Raw genomic sequence first — 20181 nt, 5'->3', positions numbered from 1 at the left:
ACCCCTCAGCCCATTGATTGGGATCTGTTTGTAAATCCTGATTACCTTCTTCACTGTCAAGAACGCTATACATTTTTGCGTCATCTGCAGACTTGATAAGCATACCGTGAGCATTCTCATCAAAGCTATTGATATTGATGTCAAATGATACGGGCCTAGCGTTAACCCCTAGGGAACACCACAAGTTACGGGCTTCGACTCCAAAAAAACAGCCTTCCACTGTCACTCTCTGCTTCCTACCATCAAGCCAAATTTGTACCCATTAGCTTTCCTTGGATCCCATGCAATCTTAACTTTCCAGAGCAGCCTATCATGCAGACCCTCATGAAAAGGTCTTACTGAAGTCCATATAAACTACTACTTCTCCTCTGCCCTTATCAACCACCTTGGCTACCTCTACAAAAAAAACTCAATCAAATTCATGAGACACGATCTTCTATGCACAAACCTGTGCTGACTAGCCCTCATCAGCTCCTGTCTTTCCAAAATGCTTGTATATTTGATCCTTCAGAATCCCTTCTGGTAACTTACTTACCACAGATGTTAGACCTGCTGGTCTATATGTATCAGGTTTTTCTTTGCTGTCCTTAAATAAAGGCACCACATTAGTCACCGTTGTCTTCTGGCACTTCACTCGTGGTGCTGTTGCAAATATCTCAGCCAAGGCTCCAGCAATCTCTTCTTGTTTCCCATAGTTGTCCTTGGATATTAATGGTTAGGCTCCAGAGATATACTTACCTTCATTTGTTTTAAGACATCCGGTGCCTCTTCTGTTATAATGTGGCCTATCCCCAAGGCCTTCCCATTAATTACCTTATGGCCCATGGTCCCGTGCTCTTCTCATTGAACTTAGAACAGTACAGTACAGGTTCAGGCCCGTCAGCTCACAGCACCAAACCAGCTAAAAAGTAAATCAACCCTCCCCCCCCCAAAAAAAATTCTTCCTACCTACACAATGTCCATTTCCCTCCATCTTCCTCATTTCATGTGCCTATTTCAACATCTTTTAAAAGCCTCTAATGTATTTGCCTCTACCAGCATACTAAGAAGAGTATTCCAGGCATCTGAGTAAAAAAAGACATCCCATTTGAACCTGGTCCCTCTCACTTACAATGCATGCCTTCTGGTATTAGACACTTCTACTCTGGGGAAAGGATACTCTCTGACTACTCTATCTATGCCTCTCATAATTTCAAAACTAGGACCCTGCAATTAGTGCTAATCAGGCATCTACTTAAATAATACCAGTAACACAGAATCCCTGAGCCTATCAAAATAAATTTAATAAGCTTAAACAGGAAGCACCAGGAGACCACATTAGGAAGAGTAATTCGCTTGAGAAAAGCACAAGGAACGTTAAATGATTAATGTCTCTTATTAAACAACAATTAACCATTTCAGGTTCTCTGAAAAGCCCACGCCCAATACTCTGCGGTGCCACGTACAGGCCCGAAGAGCTCATTACATAATAATGGTGGAGAAAGGTGTGGGAAGGTGAGTGTGAAAGTGGAGACAGTCGCTGAAGGGAGATGAGCAGGAAGCATTACAGGGCTGAGCTCTGAGATTGGAAACCATTTGAACAACAGTCGGAACAAGGAGTAGACAGGTGGGAGGGGAGAAGCCTTTACGGGAGTTGCGTGTGTGCAGTGGGTGGATGGAGCCAGGAAGGGGAAGGGCATGAAGATGGGTGGGAGGGGCAAGAGGGGTGGAACTAAGAGAAAGGAGAGAAAAATAGAAAGATCAGAAGAGAAGAAGAGAAGTGGAGAGAGGGGGGAGGGGAAGAAAGGGGAGAAACAACAAACTGGAAATGGGGGGGGGGGGGTTGCCTTAAATTAGGAAATTCAGTGTCCACGCCATGGGGTTGTAGACCACCTAGACAGAATATAAGGTGTTGTGGCTTCAGTTAGTGTGGGCCACATCCTGGCAGTAGAGACGGCCAAGGATAGGCAGGTCACAGTAGGAATGGGGAGGGCAGTTGAAATGGCCTACAAATAGGAGCTCCAGACGGCCATTGTGGACTGAGCAAAGGTGTTTTGCCAAGTGATCTCCTAGTCTTGCTTGGTCTCACCAGAGAAGGTCACATTGAGACCACCGACTGCAGCCTACTTGCCACTTTCTCCCAACTCCACCGCTGCCCCCTCCCATACTTGTAACTACCAGTCATCTTACACCCCTCCTCAATGCACCAATCACCATAGGACTCCCATCTCACCACTCCCTTCCCCCTTTTTTGCCTCAACGTCTTTTTGTCCACATGAAGGGTTTACCTGAAACATTGGCAATTCCTTCCCTCCTACAGATGCTTCTTACTGAGTTCCTCCAATAGATTGTTTGTTGCTCCCGAATCCAGCATCTGCACTTTTCTGTGTCTCCAACTTTTGCAAGTTTCTATCTAATAACATCAAAATTAGCCTTACCCCAATTTAGAACCATTAGACCAGTTTGTTAAGTTTTTTTTTAAGTCGTACCACAGATTCTTTGTTCTTTTATTCTGTAGCCCAGTTACTGAATACAAGCATTACACTTACCTTTTTTCACCAACTTATCTGCCTGTGTTACCTCCTTCAGGGATCTTCGGACTTTAACGCTCTTGGACACATCTTATCAACAGATCGATATCAACCGGTAGCCTAACACTATGTTACCTCACAACTTAATGTAAACTTAATCCAACTTGATGTAAAATTGTATTGTCTACAGTCGCTCTAAACAGGGGTCTATTTTGCAGCAATATTATTGTGTAGTCCTTTCTCATTCCCCATCTAATCCGGATCTAAATCTGTTTTGTACAGGGATTCCCAACCTGGGGTCAGTGGACCTCTTGGTTAACAGGAAGGCTCCATGGCATAAAAAGGTTGGGAATCCTCAATTCATTGAACAAGAGATCCTACTCTTATATTTCAGGAACCCATCCAGGTCATTATTCATGTAAAATGTCTTTGCTAGGTCTATATGTAGATTTAAGTCCCTGTAATAACATCACTTATAGCCTATTCTACATCATGACTTGTATTCAGAAGTCTAAAGCAACACCCGCCAAGATTTTCTGCTCTTGATAGTTCCTAGCTCCACCACGTGTGTACCAAAGACTGCCAAAGCAAAACCTGTCATGATTAAGATCTTGGCACTAGCTTTGTAGCTAGGAGTTTTCCCTTTGTCCAAAGGTGACTCCCATTCTACCGTTGGGTGCTAAGAGATGTGTTTATTTGATTTCCTCATGCCTTCCCCTGGTAGAATGAGCCATGTAGTCAGAGTGGAGACCTGTGTCTACAGTGCAATGCCAGTTGCTTTTCTGTGACTTTAAGCAGTCGTTTGCTGCACATCTTAATGTAATCTGATAGATTTAAGATACGCTATCTGCGGAAATGTTGCACAAGGCAGAGGATTTTGTTCTGTTGTTGCAATGAGATTAAAGAATGAATGACAATTTTCAAATGTGGTTCTTTCACCAGTCGTCTTGTAACAAAATCCATGCAGTGCACTCTGGGTTTATGTTGTTGGGCAACATGGACAGAGGGGACTCCAGGTGAATTGATATTAGGTTGCTATGAAGACGAATTCCTTTTTATTCATTCTTGGTGTTGTGCTCTGGATGCTGCTGGTAAAGCCAGTGTTTATTACCCATCTCTAATTGCCCTCGAGAATGTGGTAGGGTGCCAGCTTGAACTATTGCAGTTCCTCTGGTGAAGGTACTCCATCGTGTTGCTCTAGGCCTTGCATCCAGCAACAGTGAGAAGCAATGATGTTTCAGCAAATCAAGAAGTCTGTGGAACCTGCAGGTGGCGCCGTCTCCTTGGTCACAGAGGTTTAGGGTTTGGTACTGTAGGTGCTGTGGAAGTAGTCCTATTATGGAACAGTTGATGGGTGACTTTCTGCCTGTAATCTAATTAGAGTTGTTGCATGATTATCATGTAGCAGAATTTTACACCAGCACTCATTCAGGTTGAGATATCGTTTTGGATTTAAAGGGGAAGCTTTATTCAGTGCTTTTGTAGCATTGTGGTTAGCACGATGCTTTACAGTACAGGTGAACCAGGTTCGGTTCCCGCTGCTACCTGTAAGGAGTTTGTATGTTCTCCCTGTGACCGCGTGGGTTTCTTCCGGATACTCTGGTTTCCTCACACAGTCCTAAGACTTACAGATTGGTTCGATAATTGCTCATTGTAAACTGTCCCGTGATTAGGCTAGGATCAAATCAGGGGATTACTGGGTGGCGTGGCTCGAAGGTCCAGAAAGGCCAGCTTCACAGTGTATCTCAATAAATAAATAAATAAATTTCAATATTTTTCCTCTAACTGTCTTTCAGGGGAGACAACGTTGAAGGTTTTGAGCTAAAAGAAAGAGGAAGCAGTAAGTTTATAAACTGGCAGTCGGAAGGTGTTAAGATGCTTCAATTTATGATCAAGAAACTCTGAAGCTGAGCTCAATATCATTATCAGTATTTGGTGATGCTGCACAACAGTAGGAAGTCAACACAGAGGCTTTCTGCCTGATCAACATAACCCTTCTCAGTGGCTACATCTGGAGTCCCGCCTAGTTTTGGAGTTTGACTGTCAGCTGCACTGGTCCGAGAGCAGAATGAATGTGGAAGTTGACATCAAATCTCTCAAAGATCAAGAAAGGGACAAAGTTCTGGAGGTCCTTCATCGGGACGAACGGCTGCGAAAAGTGGAAGAAGAACGGATAAGGTAGGGAAAACCCTTGGAAAGTTTCAGCGATGGATTTGGCACCCAAGCACCAAAGGCATCCATTCAAACATTGATGTGGCCTAAAACACAAATGTGGTCAAATGATTCCTGGTAGAATGTTCCAGAGCTGTGTTGGGCAAATGAGTAGGGCAACATTTTTGTTCTGAAAGGGTTGGTGTGGTGGAAGAAGTGGAAAACTGAGTGCATGCTCACCCTCATGTGTCCTCAGTAGGGTGAGTCGAGGCTTGACCCTGATCCTTTATGTTGTTCGGTTTGACCCATTATCTCATCGACCACCGGTACAGAAATAGAACAGAGAGCAGAGAACAGGCCCTTCAGCTCACCATGTTGTGCTAAACTAATTAAACTAGTAATTAAATGCCCAAATAAAATAATCAATTCTCCTTACACATGTCCAAATGTCCAATCGGAGGGATAGGAGGGTAGGCAGAGGGGGAGGTGTGGCTCTACTGGTAAAAAAATGGCATCAAATCAGTAGAAAGATGTGACATAGGATCGGAAGATGTTGAATCCTTGTGGGTTGAGTTAAGAAACTGCAAGGGTAAAAGGACCCTGGTGGCAGTTATATACAGGCCTCCCAACAGTAGCTGGGAGGTGGATGACAGGTTACAAAAGGAATTGGAAAAAGTGTGTCAAAAGGGCAATGTTATGGTAGTCATGGGAGATTTTAACATGCAGGTTGATTAGGAAAATCAGGTTGGTAATGGATCTCAAGAGAGTGAGTTTGTTGAATGCCTAAGAGATGCCTTTTTAGAGCAGTTTGTCGTTGAGCCTACTAGGGGATCAGCTATACTGGATTGGGCGTTATGAAATGAACCAAAGGCGATTAGGGAGCTGAAGGTAAAAGAGCCCTTAGGAAGCAGTGATCACAATATGATTGTGTTCAACTTGAAATCTGATCGGGAGAAAGTAAAGTCTGACATAGCAGTATTTCAGTGGAGTAAGGGAAATTACAGTGGTATGAGAGGAGTTGGCCAAAGTAAATTGGAAGGAGCTGCTGGCAGGGATGTCAGCAGAGCAGCAAAGGCGTGTGTTTCTGGGAAAAATGAGGAAGGTGCAGGACATGTGTATTCCAAAACTGAAGAAATACTCAAATAGTAAAATAGTACAACCGTGGCTGACAAGGGAAGTTAAAGCTATTGTAAAAGCAAAAGAAAGGGCATACAACAAAGCAAAAATTAGTGGGAAGACAGAGAATTGGGAAGTTTTAAAAAACCTACAGACAGCAAAATATGAAAGCAGGCTAGCAAATAATATCAAAGTGGATTGTAGAAGTTTTTTCAAGTATGTTAAAAATAAAAGAGAGATGAGAGTGGATATAGGATCACTAGAAAATGAGGCAGGAGAAATAATAACAGGGGACAAGGAGATGGCTGATGAACTAAATGAATATTTTATGTCATTCTTCACTGTGGAAGACACTAGCAGTATGTCTGATATTGTAGTGTGTGAGGGAAGAGAAGTGGGTGCAGTTACTATTACAAGAGAGAAGGTGCTCAAAAAGCTGAAAGACCTAAAGGTACATAAGTCACCCAGACCAGATGAACTGCACCCTAGGGTTCTGAAAGAGGCAGCGTCAGAGATTGTGGTGGCATGAGAAATGATCTTTCAAAAATCACTGGACTTTGGCATGGTGCCGGAGGACTGGAAAATTGCAAATGTCACTCCATTTTTTAAGAAAGGAGTAAGGCAGCAGAAACGAAATTATAGACCAGTTAGCCTGACCTCAGTGGTTGGGAAGATGTCAGAATCAATTGTTAAGGATGAGGTGATGGAGTACTTGGTGACAGAGGACAAGATAGTACAAAGTCAGCATGGTTTCCTTCAGGGAAAGTCCAGCCTGATGAACCTGTTGGAATTCTTTGAGGAGATTACAAGCAGGATAGATAAAGGGGATGTAGTGGATGTTGTATATTTGGACTTGCAGAAGGCCTTTGACAAGGTGCCACACATGAGGCTGCTTACTAAGTTAAGAGCCCATGGTATTACAGGAAAGTTACTAACATGGTTAGAGCTTTGGCTGATTGGTAGGAGGCAGTGAGTGGGAATAAAAGGATCCTTTTCTGCTTGGTTGCCAGTGACTAGTGGTGTTCCACAGGGGTTGGTGTTGAGACCACTTCTTTTTATGCTGTATATAAATTATTTAGATGATGGAATAGATGGCTTTGTTGCTAGGTTTGCAGATGATACGAAGATTGGTGGAGGAGCAGGTAGTGTTGAGAAACAGGTAGGCTGCAGAAGGACTTAGGCAGATTAGGAAAATGGGCAAGAAAGTGGCAAATGAAATACAATGTTGGAAAATGCATGGTCATACGCTTTGGTAGTAGAAATAAATGTGTGGACTATTTTCTAAATGGGGAGAAAATCCAGGAATCTGAGACACAGAGGGATTTGGGAGTCCTTGTGCAGTACACCTTGAAGGTTAATTTGCAGGTTGAGTCTGTGGTGAGGAGGACAAATGCCATGTTAACATTCATTTCAAGAGGACTAGAATACAAGAGCAAGAATGTGATGCTGAGGCTTTATAAGGCACTGGTGAGGCCTCACCTTGAGTGTTGTGAACAGTTTTGGGCCCCTCATCCAAGGAAAGCTGTGCTGGTAATGGAGAGGGTCCAGAGGAGGTTCACAAGGACGATTCGAGGAATGAAAGGGTTATCATACGATGACTCTGGGTCTGTACTCGCTGAAATTCAGAAGGATGAGGGGGGAATCTCATTGAAACCCTTTCGAATGTTGAAAGGCCTAGACAGAGTAGATGTGGAAAGGATCTTTCCCATGGTGGGAGAGTCTAGGACAAGAGAGCACAGCCTCAGGATAGGGGGGCACCCTTTCAAAACAGAGATTCAGAGAAATTTCTTTAGCCAAAGAGTGGTGAATTTGTGGAATTTGTTGCCATATGCAGCTGTGGAGGCAGGTTGTTGGGTGTATTTAAGGCAGAGATTGAGCGGTTCTTGATTGGACATGGCATCAAGGGTTATGGGGAGAAGGCCGGGAACTGGGGTTGAGGAGGAAATTAAAAAAAAAGAAACAGCCATGTTTGAATAGCTCGATGGGCCAGATGGCCTAATTCTGCTCATATGTCTTAAGTCTGTATCCCTCCATTCTCGACAAGTTCATGTGCCTATTTAAGACCCTCTGTTCTGTTTGCTTCACTACTACCCCTAACGACACATTTCAGGCACCCACTAAATTTCTGTGTTTAAAAAAAAGCTTGTCCTGCACATCCTCTTTGAACTCACCCCCTCTCCGTAAATGCGTGCTCTCTAGTATATTGGATATTTTGTCTCCAGGGTAAAAGGTACCACTCTAGCTACGCCTCACATAGTCTTATAAACCTCTATCAGGTCTCCTCTCAGCCCATGCAACTCCAAAGAAAACAACCCAAATTTGTCCATCCTCCCATTATATCCTGTAAACATCTTCTGCACCCTGTAAAAAGCCTCCACATCCTTCCCATGATGGGGAGACCAGAACTGACTGCAATACTCTAGATGCAGCCTAACCGGAGTTACATAAAGCTGCAGTATAACTTCCTGACTCTTGAACCTATTTCCTTGGTAACAAATATAAGTATACTGTATACCTCCTCACCATCCTATAAACCCGGGAGCTGTGACTTGGACTCCAAAATCCCCTCAGTGCATCAATTTTTCCCATTAACCACGTACTGCCCCTTTACATTTGATCTGGCGAAGTGCAATGTCTCCTACTTAGCTGGATAAAATACCACCTGCCATTGCTCTGCTCACATCTGCGACTGATCTATAACCTGTTGTATTCTTCGATAATCTCTTACACCAGTGGTTCTGAATCTGAGGCCCACGGACCCCTTGCTTAATGGTATTGGTCCGTGGCATAAAAAGTGTTGGGAGCCCCTGTTCCTCACTACGCACAATGCCATCAACTTTTGGGTTGTCAATGATTTTACTAACCCACCAATCTATGTTTCCATCCAAGTCATTCACAAACAGCAGAGGTCCTAGTACAGATTCCTGTGGAACACCAGTAGTCATGGACCGCCAAGCAGAATAAGTCCCATTAACCACTATCCTGTATCTTCTAAAGGCAAGCCAGTTCTGAACTCAATAGGCCAAGACACTGAGAATCCTCTGCACCTTAATCATCTGAATGAGGCTACTATAAGGGAGCTTGCTGAGTACTTCACTAAAATCCACATAGGAAACATCCTTAGCTCTACCTTCATCAATCACCCTTGTCATCTCCTTGAAAAACTCAAGTTAGTAAGACGTGGCCTGCCCTGCACAAAGCCATGCTGACTGTCCCTAATTAGACCATGCTTTTCCAAACGCTTATAGATCCTATCCCCAAGAATATTCTCCAACTGCTTTCCTACCACTAAAGTGAGACTCAGCAGTCCATGGTTTCCAGAATTATCACTATTTCCTTTTTTGAATAACGGGAAGTTACTTACCAGTCCACCTGAACTTTGCCTAAGGCTAGAGACGACACAAGTACCTTGACCAAGGCCCCAGCAATTTTACCTTTTGCCTTTCTCAACAACTTGGGGTATATTCCATCAGACCCTGGAGACCTATCCACCTTAATCAACACATAAAGTGCAGAGGAACTCAGCAAGTTAGGCTGCACCTACAGAGGGGAATACTGTAAGCAAGTCGATGCTTTGGGCTGGGAGGGGAACCAGAATGGGGAATGGAAAAAGAGAAAAGGTGGGAAGGCAGAGAAGTTACCAGAATATAGAGCAATCAATGTTCATGCCATCAGGTTGGAGGCTACCCAGATGGAATATGAAGTGTTGCTCCTCCACCCTGAGTGTGGCCTTGTTATGGCATTAGAGGAGGCCATGGGTCACACCTCGGAATGGAAGTGGAAAATTGAATTGAAATGCTTGTCCACCTGGAAATCTCACCTTTTTTGGTGGGTGGAGTAAAGGTGCTCGACGAAGCGGTCCCTCAATCGACATCAGGTCTGAGCGATGTAGGGGAGTCTGCACCAGGAGCACCAGTTACAGTAGATGATGCTGACAGACTCACAGGCAAAGTGTTGCCTCAATTGGAAAGACTGTCTGGGCTCCTGAATGGTGGTGAGGGGGAGGTGTAGGGGCAGGTATACCACTTTCCCCACTTGCAGGGGTAGGTGCCAGGAGGGAGCAATGGGGAGGGACAAGTGGACAGGGGAGTCACATAGAGAGTGATCCCTATGGAAAGTGAAGAGTTGCGGGGGGGGGGGCCTGAAGGAAAAAATGTATTTTGTGGTAGAGTCCCACTGTAGACAGCGGAATTTACGGAGAATGATGTGTTGGATACAGAGGCTTGTGGGATGGTCGGTAAGGACATGGAGAACTGTTATAGTGGCAGGAGGATGGGGTGAGGGAAGATGTGCAGGAAATGGAGGAGATGTGGGTGAGGACAGCACTAATGGTGAGGGAAGGAAACCCTAAAAATTCTTGTGTATCTGTGCATATTATCCAACTTAATGTTTTCAAGCAATCTAACTGCCACTTTTCTTTATGTCAGAAAGGCCCTGGCATATTAAAAACCCTCCACTCTGACCTCACTATCCTTCACATTCTTCTCCCTGGCCCGTGTCCCCTGCCTCCAAGCGCATGTTCCCTCTTTCATCCTTTGAGTGAGCTACCTTCTCCCTAGTTTTCTTCTTGCTCTTGATATACAGTATACAGAGAATAGCTTGAGATCTCTTTAATCCGACCTTTCATGGCCCCTCTGGCACATCAGAGGCAAAGGTAGAAGTTTATAAAATTACGAGCATTATAGACAGAATAAGCAGTCAGAATCTTTTTTCCAGGGTGGAAATATCAAATAATAGGGGGTATGAATTTAAGGTGAGAGGCGTAAATTTAAAGGTTTGCAGGGTCTGCATGAGGAGGAGGGGGTAACAGTGTGGTCCAGACCTGCTATTCACCTACACAGCGAGAGAGGGGAGTACCAGAGCCCAGTACTTCTTGGGTTGGGGTATGTGGTACTACATAACAATTTCTGCTGCTTACACTGTCAAGGCAATGTGTGCCCGTACATTTCTAAACCAAAGGATTTTGTTCAGCATAAGAGGGATGGGTTGCACCTGAAATGGAGGGGGACTAATATTCTGGTTGGGAAGTTTGCTGGTGCTGCTCAGGAAGGTTGGAACTAGTTTGTTAGGAGGTTGGGACCTTGAGCAACAGGTCAGAAGTGCAGGGTTTGAAAGGAAGATAGATGCCACAATCAATAAGTTTGTACAGATGGATGAGCAAGATAATTTACATGATAGGACAGACAGGTTCATGTCTGTTTATTTGAATGCTAGGCATATTGAGGGTGAAGCTGATGAACTTAGAGCAGAGGTCACTTCATAGAGCTATGATGTCAAGGCCATAACAGAGACAGGGACAGGACTGGATACTAAATGTTCCAGGGTTTTGGTATTTTAGAAAAGATGGAGAGTGAGGTGAAAGGGATGTGAGTGTGATTTGCACTATTAGTCAAGAACAGTATCACAGCTGCTTTTGGAGGAAACATAATGAAGGGACATAATGAAAGGCTCATCTACTGAGTCCATATGGGAAAAGTGTAAAATAACAGGGTGGTTGTCATGGGTGATTTAAAATACTTCTCTAATATAGGCTGGTTCCTCCTCAGTGCAAGAGGATGAGATGGGACTGAATTTGTTGCCTTCAACCAGATGATTTCTTAAATCAATGTGCAGGTAGTCAAGTAACAGGAGAGACCAGAATGGACCTGGTATTGGGAAGTGAGTGTAGATCACAACTTGTTAACTTTAATATAGCTGTAAAATATTGTTTTAAAGTAATTATGGAGCTTGCTGGAGACTATTAAATTGGAACAGGGCAAATTGAGAGAGTATTAGCTCAGAACTAGGGAGAGTTAAATGTGAGCAGAACTGATGTGAAGAGTGTTTAAATTCCAACTGTAAGAGTGCAGAACAGATATGCTCCGGTAAGAAAGAAGAACAAGAATGGAACCTTGCATTATGAGAGAGGTGGTGAACTTAGTTAAGACAAAAAAAAAGTATGTAAGATTTTGTCCTATATGTCCTTATAGTGCACGCCCTCTAATCTAGGCAGCATCACGGTAGATCTCTTCTGCACCCTCTACAAAGCCTCAACATCCTTCCTGTAGCGTGGTAACCAGAATTGCACGCAATACTCCAAATGTGATCTAACTAAAGTTTTATACAGCTGCAACGTGATTTTCTGACTTCTCCACACAATGTTCTATAAGCCTTCTGCACTTCCCTATCTACTTGTGCTACCACTTTTGGAGAGCTACAGACTTGGACCCAAATATCCCCCGTGCCTCTATAGACCTTACCATTTACAGAATACTTTCCTCTTTCCTTTGACCTCCCAAAGCGCAACACCTCACAGTTGACTGGATTAAACTCTATCTGTATTTCTACACCCAAATTCCCAACTAATTTATGTCCTGCTGTGTCTTTTGAAAACTTCCTTCACTATCCACAACTCTGCAAGTTTCTGTGTCATCTGCAAACTTAATCATCAGACCACCTAAATTTCTTCAAATCATTACCATTTATCGCAAACCGCTGAGGTCCTAGTCCTGATACTTGCAGAACAGCACTGGTCACAGACCGCCAGTTACAACAATGCCCCTCTACCACTGTGCTCTGTGACCATGCCAACTTGGATCTCTTGTAACTTAACCTTCTGCTCAACCTACCATGAGGGACTTTGTTAAATGCCTTACCAAAGTCCATGTATAACGTACTTTATGGTACCCTCATTACCCATTCTTTGTCACTTGGTCAAAAAAGTATAATCACATTTGTGTGACTGGACCTCCCCTACACAAAGCCATGTGACTATTCCTAATAAGTCCATGCTTTCACAGAGGTGAATAAGTCCTTTCTCTCTGAAACTTCTTCAATAATTTTCCTATCTCCAATATAAGGCACATCACCCTGTAATTTTCTGTTTTGTCCCCATTGTACTACTTAAACCAAGGAACAACATAGGCTATTCTTCAGTCTTCCGACTTCTTGCCATGGCTGAGGAGGATGCAAAGTTCCCTGACAAGGCTCCGCAATCTCCTCCTTTGCCTCAGTATCCTGGGATGGATCCTATGAGGACCTGGGATCTTATCCACATTAAAGTTCTTCAAGACACACAATATCTCCTCACTCTTAATATGAATGTGGTCCAGAATGACAACGTAGTCCTCCCTGAACTCGGTAACATTCATGTCCTTTTCCTTGGTGAATACCAAGGCGAAGTACTCTTTAGTAACTCACCCACATCCTTTGTCTTCATTTCTTTTCCTTGAATGGACTAATCTTTCCCAGCTAAAGAATGTATAAAATGTGATTTTCATTAATTCCACTCACCAAGGGCATTTCAGGGCCCCCTTTACCCCTCATTTTATTTTGTTTCTTATTTCCTGTTTCCTTTAAGGGTTTTGTAATTATTTCGGTTTCCTAAATATTGTTTCCTTTTCCTTTTTGACTAAGCTTATATTATCTCTTTTCATCCAAGGTCTCTGAAATTTGCCATCCTTATTTTTCATCCTTACAGGAACGTGTTAAAACCATAAGATACAGGAACAGAAATGGGCCATTTGGCCCATTAAGTCCGCTCCATAATTCCGTCATGGCTGATTTATAACCCTTTTGATCCTCTCCTCCTGCCTTCTCCCCATAAGCGTTGACACCCTTTCTAATGAAGAACCTATCAACCTCTGCTTTAAATATTCCCAATGACTTGGCCTCCACAGCCATCTGTGGCAATGAATTTCACCTAAAGAAATTCCTCGTCTTCTCTATTCCAGTGTTCTGAGCCAATTATCTCAGGTATCAGCCACTGCAATGTGAGAAACATCCTCTGCATGTCCATTCTATCTAGGCCTTTCAAAATTCAGTAGTTTTCAATGAGTTACCCCTCATTCATCTAAACTCCAGTGAGTACAGGCCCAGTACCATCAAAAGCTCCTCATACTTTTACCCGCAAACAACAGGAATTCTGCAGATGCTGGAAATTCAAGCAACACACATCTAAGTTGCTGGTGAACGCAGCAGGCCAGGCAGCATCTCTAGGAAGAGGTACAGTCGACGTTTCAGGCCGAGACCCTTCGTCAGGACTAACTGAAGGAAGACTAACTTCAGTTAGTCCTGACGAGGGTCTCGGCCTGAAATGTCGACTGTACCTCTTCCTAGAGATGCTGCCCAGCCTGCTGCGTTCACCAGCAACTTAGATGTGTGTTGCTCATACTTTTACCCTATCATTCTCTTCTTGTCCCTCTCCAATGCCAGCACATTCTTTCTTAGATATGGGGCTCAAAATTGCTCACAATTCTCCAAATGTAGTCAGACCAAAGCTTTATAAAGCTTCAGCATTACATCCTTGTTTTTGTATTCTAGTCTTCTTGAAACGAATGGTAACATTGAGTTTGTCTTCCTTGCTATCGCCTCAGCCTGCAAGTTAACCTTTAGTGCATCCTGCACAAGAACTCCAAAGTCCATTTGCAAATTTGCACCCTATTTAGAAAATAGTCTATGCCTTTACTCCTTCCTGTTGGGGAAACACACAATGGAAAGCTGGAGGTTGTTTAGCGAGCACCTGTATGGATAAGTTTGTTCCAATGCAGCAGGGACAGCATGGTAGGCTGAAGAACTGTGGTTGACAAGAAGTGTGGGACATCTAGTCAAGAGGAAGGAAAAGGCTTACTTAAGGTTGAGAAAGCAAGGATCAGACAGGGTTCTAGAGAGTTACAAGGAGATGAGGAATGGACTAGGGAGACTAGACTGACGTTGGGGCAAGTTGAAGTTTCAGCGCAACATATTGGCTGTAAGGCTTATATTCTGCTGTACTGTCTATGTTCATGACTAAACTGTAATATGTTTGTAACTTCTTTCCCCATTTGGGTGTAGAAATACAGATGGAGTTTAATCTAGACGACTGTGAGGTGTTGCGCTTTGGGAGGTCAAAGGAAAGAGGAAAGTATTCTGTAAATGGTAAGGCCTTTAGAGGCACAAGGGGATATTTGGGTCCAAGTCTGTAGCTCTCCAAAAGTGGTAGCACAAGTAGATAGGGAAGTGCAGAAGGCTTATAGAACATTGTGCGGAGAAGTCAGAAAATCATGTTGCAGGGGTATAAAACTTTAGTTAGATCACATTTGGAGTATTGTGTGCAATTCTGGTCACCACGCTACAGGAAGGATGTTGAGGCTTTGTAGAGGGTGCAGAGCCATCAATTCCATCATCCAGATAATTCATAAATAACATGAAATGCAGTGGACCGGACATCAACTGTTGCGGAACACCGCCAGTCACCGGCAGCCAGCCAGAAAAAGCTTCCCTTATTCGCACTGTTTGCCTCTTGACAGTCAGCCAATCTTCACAAGATCACAAGGCAAAGGAGCAGAAGTAGGCCATTCGGCTCATCGAGTCTGCTCCACAGCTCCCCCATGAGCTAAACTATTCACCCATCTAGTTCCAATTTCCAGCTTTTTCCCCATATCCCTTGATACCCTGACTAATTAGATACCTGTCAATCTCCTCCTTAAACACCCTCAATGATCGGGCCTCCACAGCTGTATGTGGCAACAAATTCCACAAATCCACGACCCTCTGACTAAAAAAATTTCTCCTCATTTCTGTTTTAACTGGGTACCCTCTAATTCTAAGACAATGGCCTCTTGTCCTGGACTCACCCACCAAGGGAAACAACCTTTCCACATCTACTCTGTCCAACCCTTTCAACATTCGAAGTGTCTCTATGAGATCCCCTCTCATTCTTCTATACTCTAATGAATACAGTCCAAGAGCCGACAGACGCTCCTCATATGTTAGCCCCTGCATTCCAGGAATCATCCTCGTAAATTTTCTCTGAACTCTCTCCAACATCAGTACATCCTTTCTAAGATAGGGGGCCCAAATCTGCACACAGCATTCCAAATGAGGTCTCACCAGTGCCCCGTAGAGCCTCATCAACACCTCCTTACTCTTATACACTATTCCTCTTGAAATGAATGCCAACATAGCATTTGCCTTCCTTACCACCGATCCAATCCATCTTCTATTAATGTTATTATCTTTCCTGTAATTCCATGGTCTCTTATCTAGTTAAACAGCCTCATGTGCGGCACCTTATTAAAGGCCTTCTGAAATTCTAATTAAGCAGCATCCACTGACTCTTCTTTGTCTATCCTGCCTGTTATTTCCTCAAAGACTTTCAACAGATTTTACCAGCAACATTTCCCCTCAAGGAAACCATGCTGACTTTGTCCTATTTTATACTGTGACTCCAAGTACCCTGAAACCTCATCCTGAATAATAGACTCCAACATCTTTCCAAGCACTGAAATCAGGCTAATTGGCCTATAATTTTCTTTCTTCTGCATCCCTACCCTCTTAAAGAGTGGAGTGATAATTGCAATTTTAAGTCCTCCAAAACCATTCCGGAATCTATTGATACTTGAAAGGTCATTACTAATGCCTCCACAATCTCTTCAGCTACCTCTATCTTCTCCAGGTGAGTTATCTACTCTATCTTCAGGTGTTTCAGCTTTCCAAGCTCCTCTTCCTATGTAATAGCGGCTACACTTACTTCTGCTCCCTGACACTCTTGAATTTCTGGCGTACTGCTGGTGTCCTCTACAGTGTAACTGAAGCAAAATATTTCTTCAGTTTGCCATTTCCTTGGTCCCCATTATAAATTCTCCGAAGTATTTTGCAATGGTCTGATGTTCACTCTTGTCTGTCTTTTGCTCTTCATATATCTGAAAAACATTAGTATTCTTGTTACCTTCATATTTCAAATTTTCTCTCTTTATTGTTTTTAAGTTGCCTTCTGTTGGTTTTTAAAAGCTTCCCAATCCTCTAGGTTCTCAACAATAGTTGCTATATTATAGGCTTTCTCTTTTGCTTTTATGCTGTCCTTGACTTCTCTTGTCAGCCACAGTTGCCTCATCTTTCCTTTAGAATGCTTCTTCATCTTCGGGATGTATCCATCCTGCACCTTCCAAATTGCTTCCAGACATTCCAGCCGTTGCTATTCTGCCAAAATACCTGCTAGTGTCCCCTTCCAATCAACTTTGGCCAGTTCGTCTCTCAGGTCTCTGTAGTTCCTTTTATTCCACTGATACATCTGACTTTAGCTTCTTCCTCTTTAACTGCAGGATGAATTCTATCATATCATGTTCACTTTCTCCTAAGGGGTCCTTTACATTAAGCTCCCGAATCAAATCCGGTTCATTACCCAAGCCAAAATTGCCTTTTCCTTAGTGTGCTCAATCTTAGAGAAAAAAAACCATTATGTAGGCATTCTATAAATTCCATCTCCTGGGATCCAGCACCAACCTAATTTTCTCCAATTCACCACATACTGAAATTCTCCGTGACTACCATACCATTGGCCTTTTTACATGCCTTTTCTATCTTCCATTGTAATTTGTACCTCACATCCTGGTGACTGTTTAGAGGCCTGTATATCACTCCTATCAGGGTCTTTTGATCCTTACGGTTTCTTAACTCTACCTCCAAGGAAATCATATATATTCTGATCTTATGTCACCTCTTTTCAAGGATTTGAATTCAGTTTTTACCAACAGAGCTGTCCCACCCTCTCTGTCTACCTGCCAGTCCTCTTGATACAATGTGCACCATTGGATGTTAAGCTCCCAACAATGATCTTCTTTCAGCCATGACTCAGGGATGTGCACAATGTCATACCTGCCCATCTCTAAATGCGCTGTGAGATCACCTACCTTATTACATGTACTGTGTGCATTCAGATAAAACCTTCTGTCCTGTATTAGAGTCATAGAACAGTACAGCACAGAAGCAGGCCCTTCAGCCCATCTATTCCATGCCAAACTATTATTCTGTCCGGTCCCAAAGACCTGGAACCCTAGCCCTCCATACCACTCCCATCCATGTATCTATCCGAATTTCCCTGAAATTGAATCTGCATCCACGACTTACACTGGCAGCTTGTTCCACACTCTTACCAACCTCTGAGTGAAGAAGTTCCCCCTCATGTTTCCCTTAAATATTTCACCTTTCACCCTTAACCTATGGCCCCTAGTTTTAGTCTCACCCAATCACAGTGGAAAAAGACTACTTGCATTATCTGTATCTATACCCCACTTAATTTTCTATTTCTCTGTCGAATCTCCCCTCGTTCCTATACTTTAGGAAATCAATTCCTTACCTAATCAACATTTCCCAAAAAACTCAGGTACCCGTCCTTTGTCATTTTTGCCTGTCTCATCTGTCCTTCCCCCATACTGGTGCAAATGTCCCACAGATTCAAATACACTTCTCCCACACCAATCTTCCATCAATGTCAGTTATGAACTCTAATCGACTACCCTTTAAAACGCTCCCACATGTCAGATGTGGACTTACTTAGTAACATCTGCACCCAATCTGCTCTCCTCACTTCCTGCTGAATACAGTTGTAATCAGCTTTTTCCCAGTTTAACCCCGAGCTCAAGCTTTTTGTTTTAATTTTTTTTTGTTTGGAGATAGAGCACAGTAATAGGCCCTTCTACCCAATGAACCTGTGCTGCCCAAGTGACCAATTAACCTACTAACCTGTATGCCTTTGAAATGTGGGAGGAAACCAGAGCACCTGGAGGAAACCCATGCAAGACACGGGCGGAATGTGCAAACACAGTAACTCTTACCGTTATCTTGACTGCACTCTTCCCACCCTGTCACTTGTAAGAATGTTTTTCACTTCTCTCAGTTCCTCTGCCTCTGCCTCTCAGGGTGGGGCTTTCCATTCTGGGACATCTGAAATATTTTCTATTTTCAGAAAATGGGCTTTTCCTTCACCATTATCAATGCCACTCTCTCCTGTATTTCCCCTGTTTCCCACACGTGTGCACACACCCCATTCCCCCAACCCCAAATTAACAGGCATAAGATTCTCCTTATTCTCACCAACCTCCTCATGAGCCACTACATCCAACACATCCTCCTCCACAAATTCAGCCATCGCCAATGGAATCCTAGCACAAGGCACACCTTTCTACTTGTTCCTCCCCACTGATCTTCCTCCTGGCACTTACCCCTGCAATTCTGACAACTACTACACCTGCCCCTACACCTCCTCCCTCATCACCAGTCAGGGCCCCAAATAGTTCTTCCAAGTGAGGCGACTTCACCTCTAAGTTTTCTTTGGCAGTTAAATGGGGCACGACTGCACAAGTGCATGTAAGTCGGACTGTGAGGCAGTGGGAGTATTTAAAAGAGAGCAGTTTAATGGAGCGGGCAACGTTGTACTGGGTGACGGAGTAGAGGGAGACAGAGTAGGAAGGCTTTGGCTCCTGAGGCTTCGGCGAGCAGAGGCTGAGGAGGAACTTCACTCCAAGTGAGGTAAGGTTGGGTAAGTTCCTTTAATAAATCTGATTACCTCAAGAGTAGGTAATGGAGGCAGCAGTTAGGGCAGTCGAGTGCTCCGTTTGCAGTATGTGGGAAGTCAGGGCGAGCACAATCGTCCCTGATGACTACACCTGTGAAAGGTGCATCCAGCTGCAGCTCCTGACAAACTGAGTTAGGGAACTGGAAATGGATGAACTTTGGATCATTCGGGACGCAGAGGCAGAAATAGAGAGGAGTTACAGGGAGATAGTCACCCCTAAGAGTCAGGAGACAGGTAGCTGGATGACTGTCAGGAGAGGGAAGGGGAATAGACAGGATGAGCAGAGCACCCCTGTGGCCGTTCCCACCAATAATAAGTACATCGTTTTGGATACTGTCCACCAGGGGCAAGTTGCAGTGGTTGTTTCTCTGGCATCAAGTTGGGACCCTCAACTCAGAAGGGAAGGAGGAAAATGAGGAGAGCAGTAGTGATAGGGGATTCGATAGTTAGGGGGACAGATAAGAGGTTCTGTGGAAGAGATTAGGAATCCCGGATGGTCTGTTGCCTCCCTGGTCCCAAGGTCCGCGATATCTCGGATCAAGTTCTCGGTATTCTCAAGAGGGAGGGTGAGCAGCCGGATGTCGTGGTCCATGTAGGGACCAATGACATGGGTAGGAAGAGTGAGGAGATCCTGAAAGGTGAGTTTAGGAAGTTAGGCACCGAGTTAAAGGACAGGACCTCCAGGATAGCAGTCTCAGGATTTCTACCAGTGCCGCGTGCAGGCAGGTAAGATAGTGCAGATCAACACGTGGCTGAAGTCATTGTGCAGAAGGGAGGGCTTCAGAATTATAGATAATTGAGCAGTTTTCCAGGGAAGGTGGGACCTGTTCCGGCAGGACAGTTTACATCTGAACTGGAGGGGGACAAATATTCTTGTAGGCAGGTTTGCTAGAGAGGCTCCAGTGGATTTAAACTAGATACAAGGGGGGAGGGGAACCAGAGTGTAGGAACAGATGTAGGGGAGAAGGAAGAATAATAAAATAGTAAAGTTGTTTGCACCATTAGTGATAAACAGAGAGAAGGAGGTGGAAAATTTCTTAAATGCATTTATTTTAATGCTAGGGGCATTATAAGAAAGGTGGATGAGCTTAG

The 20181-nt window shown here is 43.8% G+C and overlaps 1 protein-coding gene across 5 annotated transcripts in view; it reads left to right on the top strand.

Moving 5' to 3' along the window:
- sytl3 (synaptotagmin-like 3) overlaps window positions 1-20181 on the top strand; it is a 134649-nt gene that overhangs the window by 57323 nt on the left and 57145 nt on the right. For 4 of the 5 annotated variants that reach the window (XM_063056581.1, XM_063056580.1, XM_063056583.1 and 1 more), the window contains exon 2: window positions 4307-4688. In XM_063056581.1, coding sequence (XP_062912651.1) covers window positions 4579-4688 — 110 coding nt within the window. In that variant the 5' untranslated portion in view covers window positions 4307-4578. Of the gene's footprint in view, window positions 1-2614; window positions 2626-4306; window positions 4689-20181 lie in introns of those variants that run through there. The other variant, XM_063056582.1, reaches the window with a different exon arrangement.

Source organism: Mobula hypostoma, chromosome 8 (genome assembly GCF_963921235.1).
Source record: "Mobula hypostoma chromosome 8, sMobHyp1.1, whole genome shotgun sequence".
Taxonomy (NCBI): Eukaryota; Metazoa; Chordata; class Chondrichthyes; order Myliobatiformes; family Myliobatidae; genus Mobula; species Mobula hypostoma.
The sequence above is the reverse complement of the archived record's forward strand: the minus strand, read 5'-3'. Positions and strand labels throughout refer to the sequence as shown.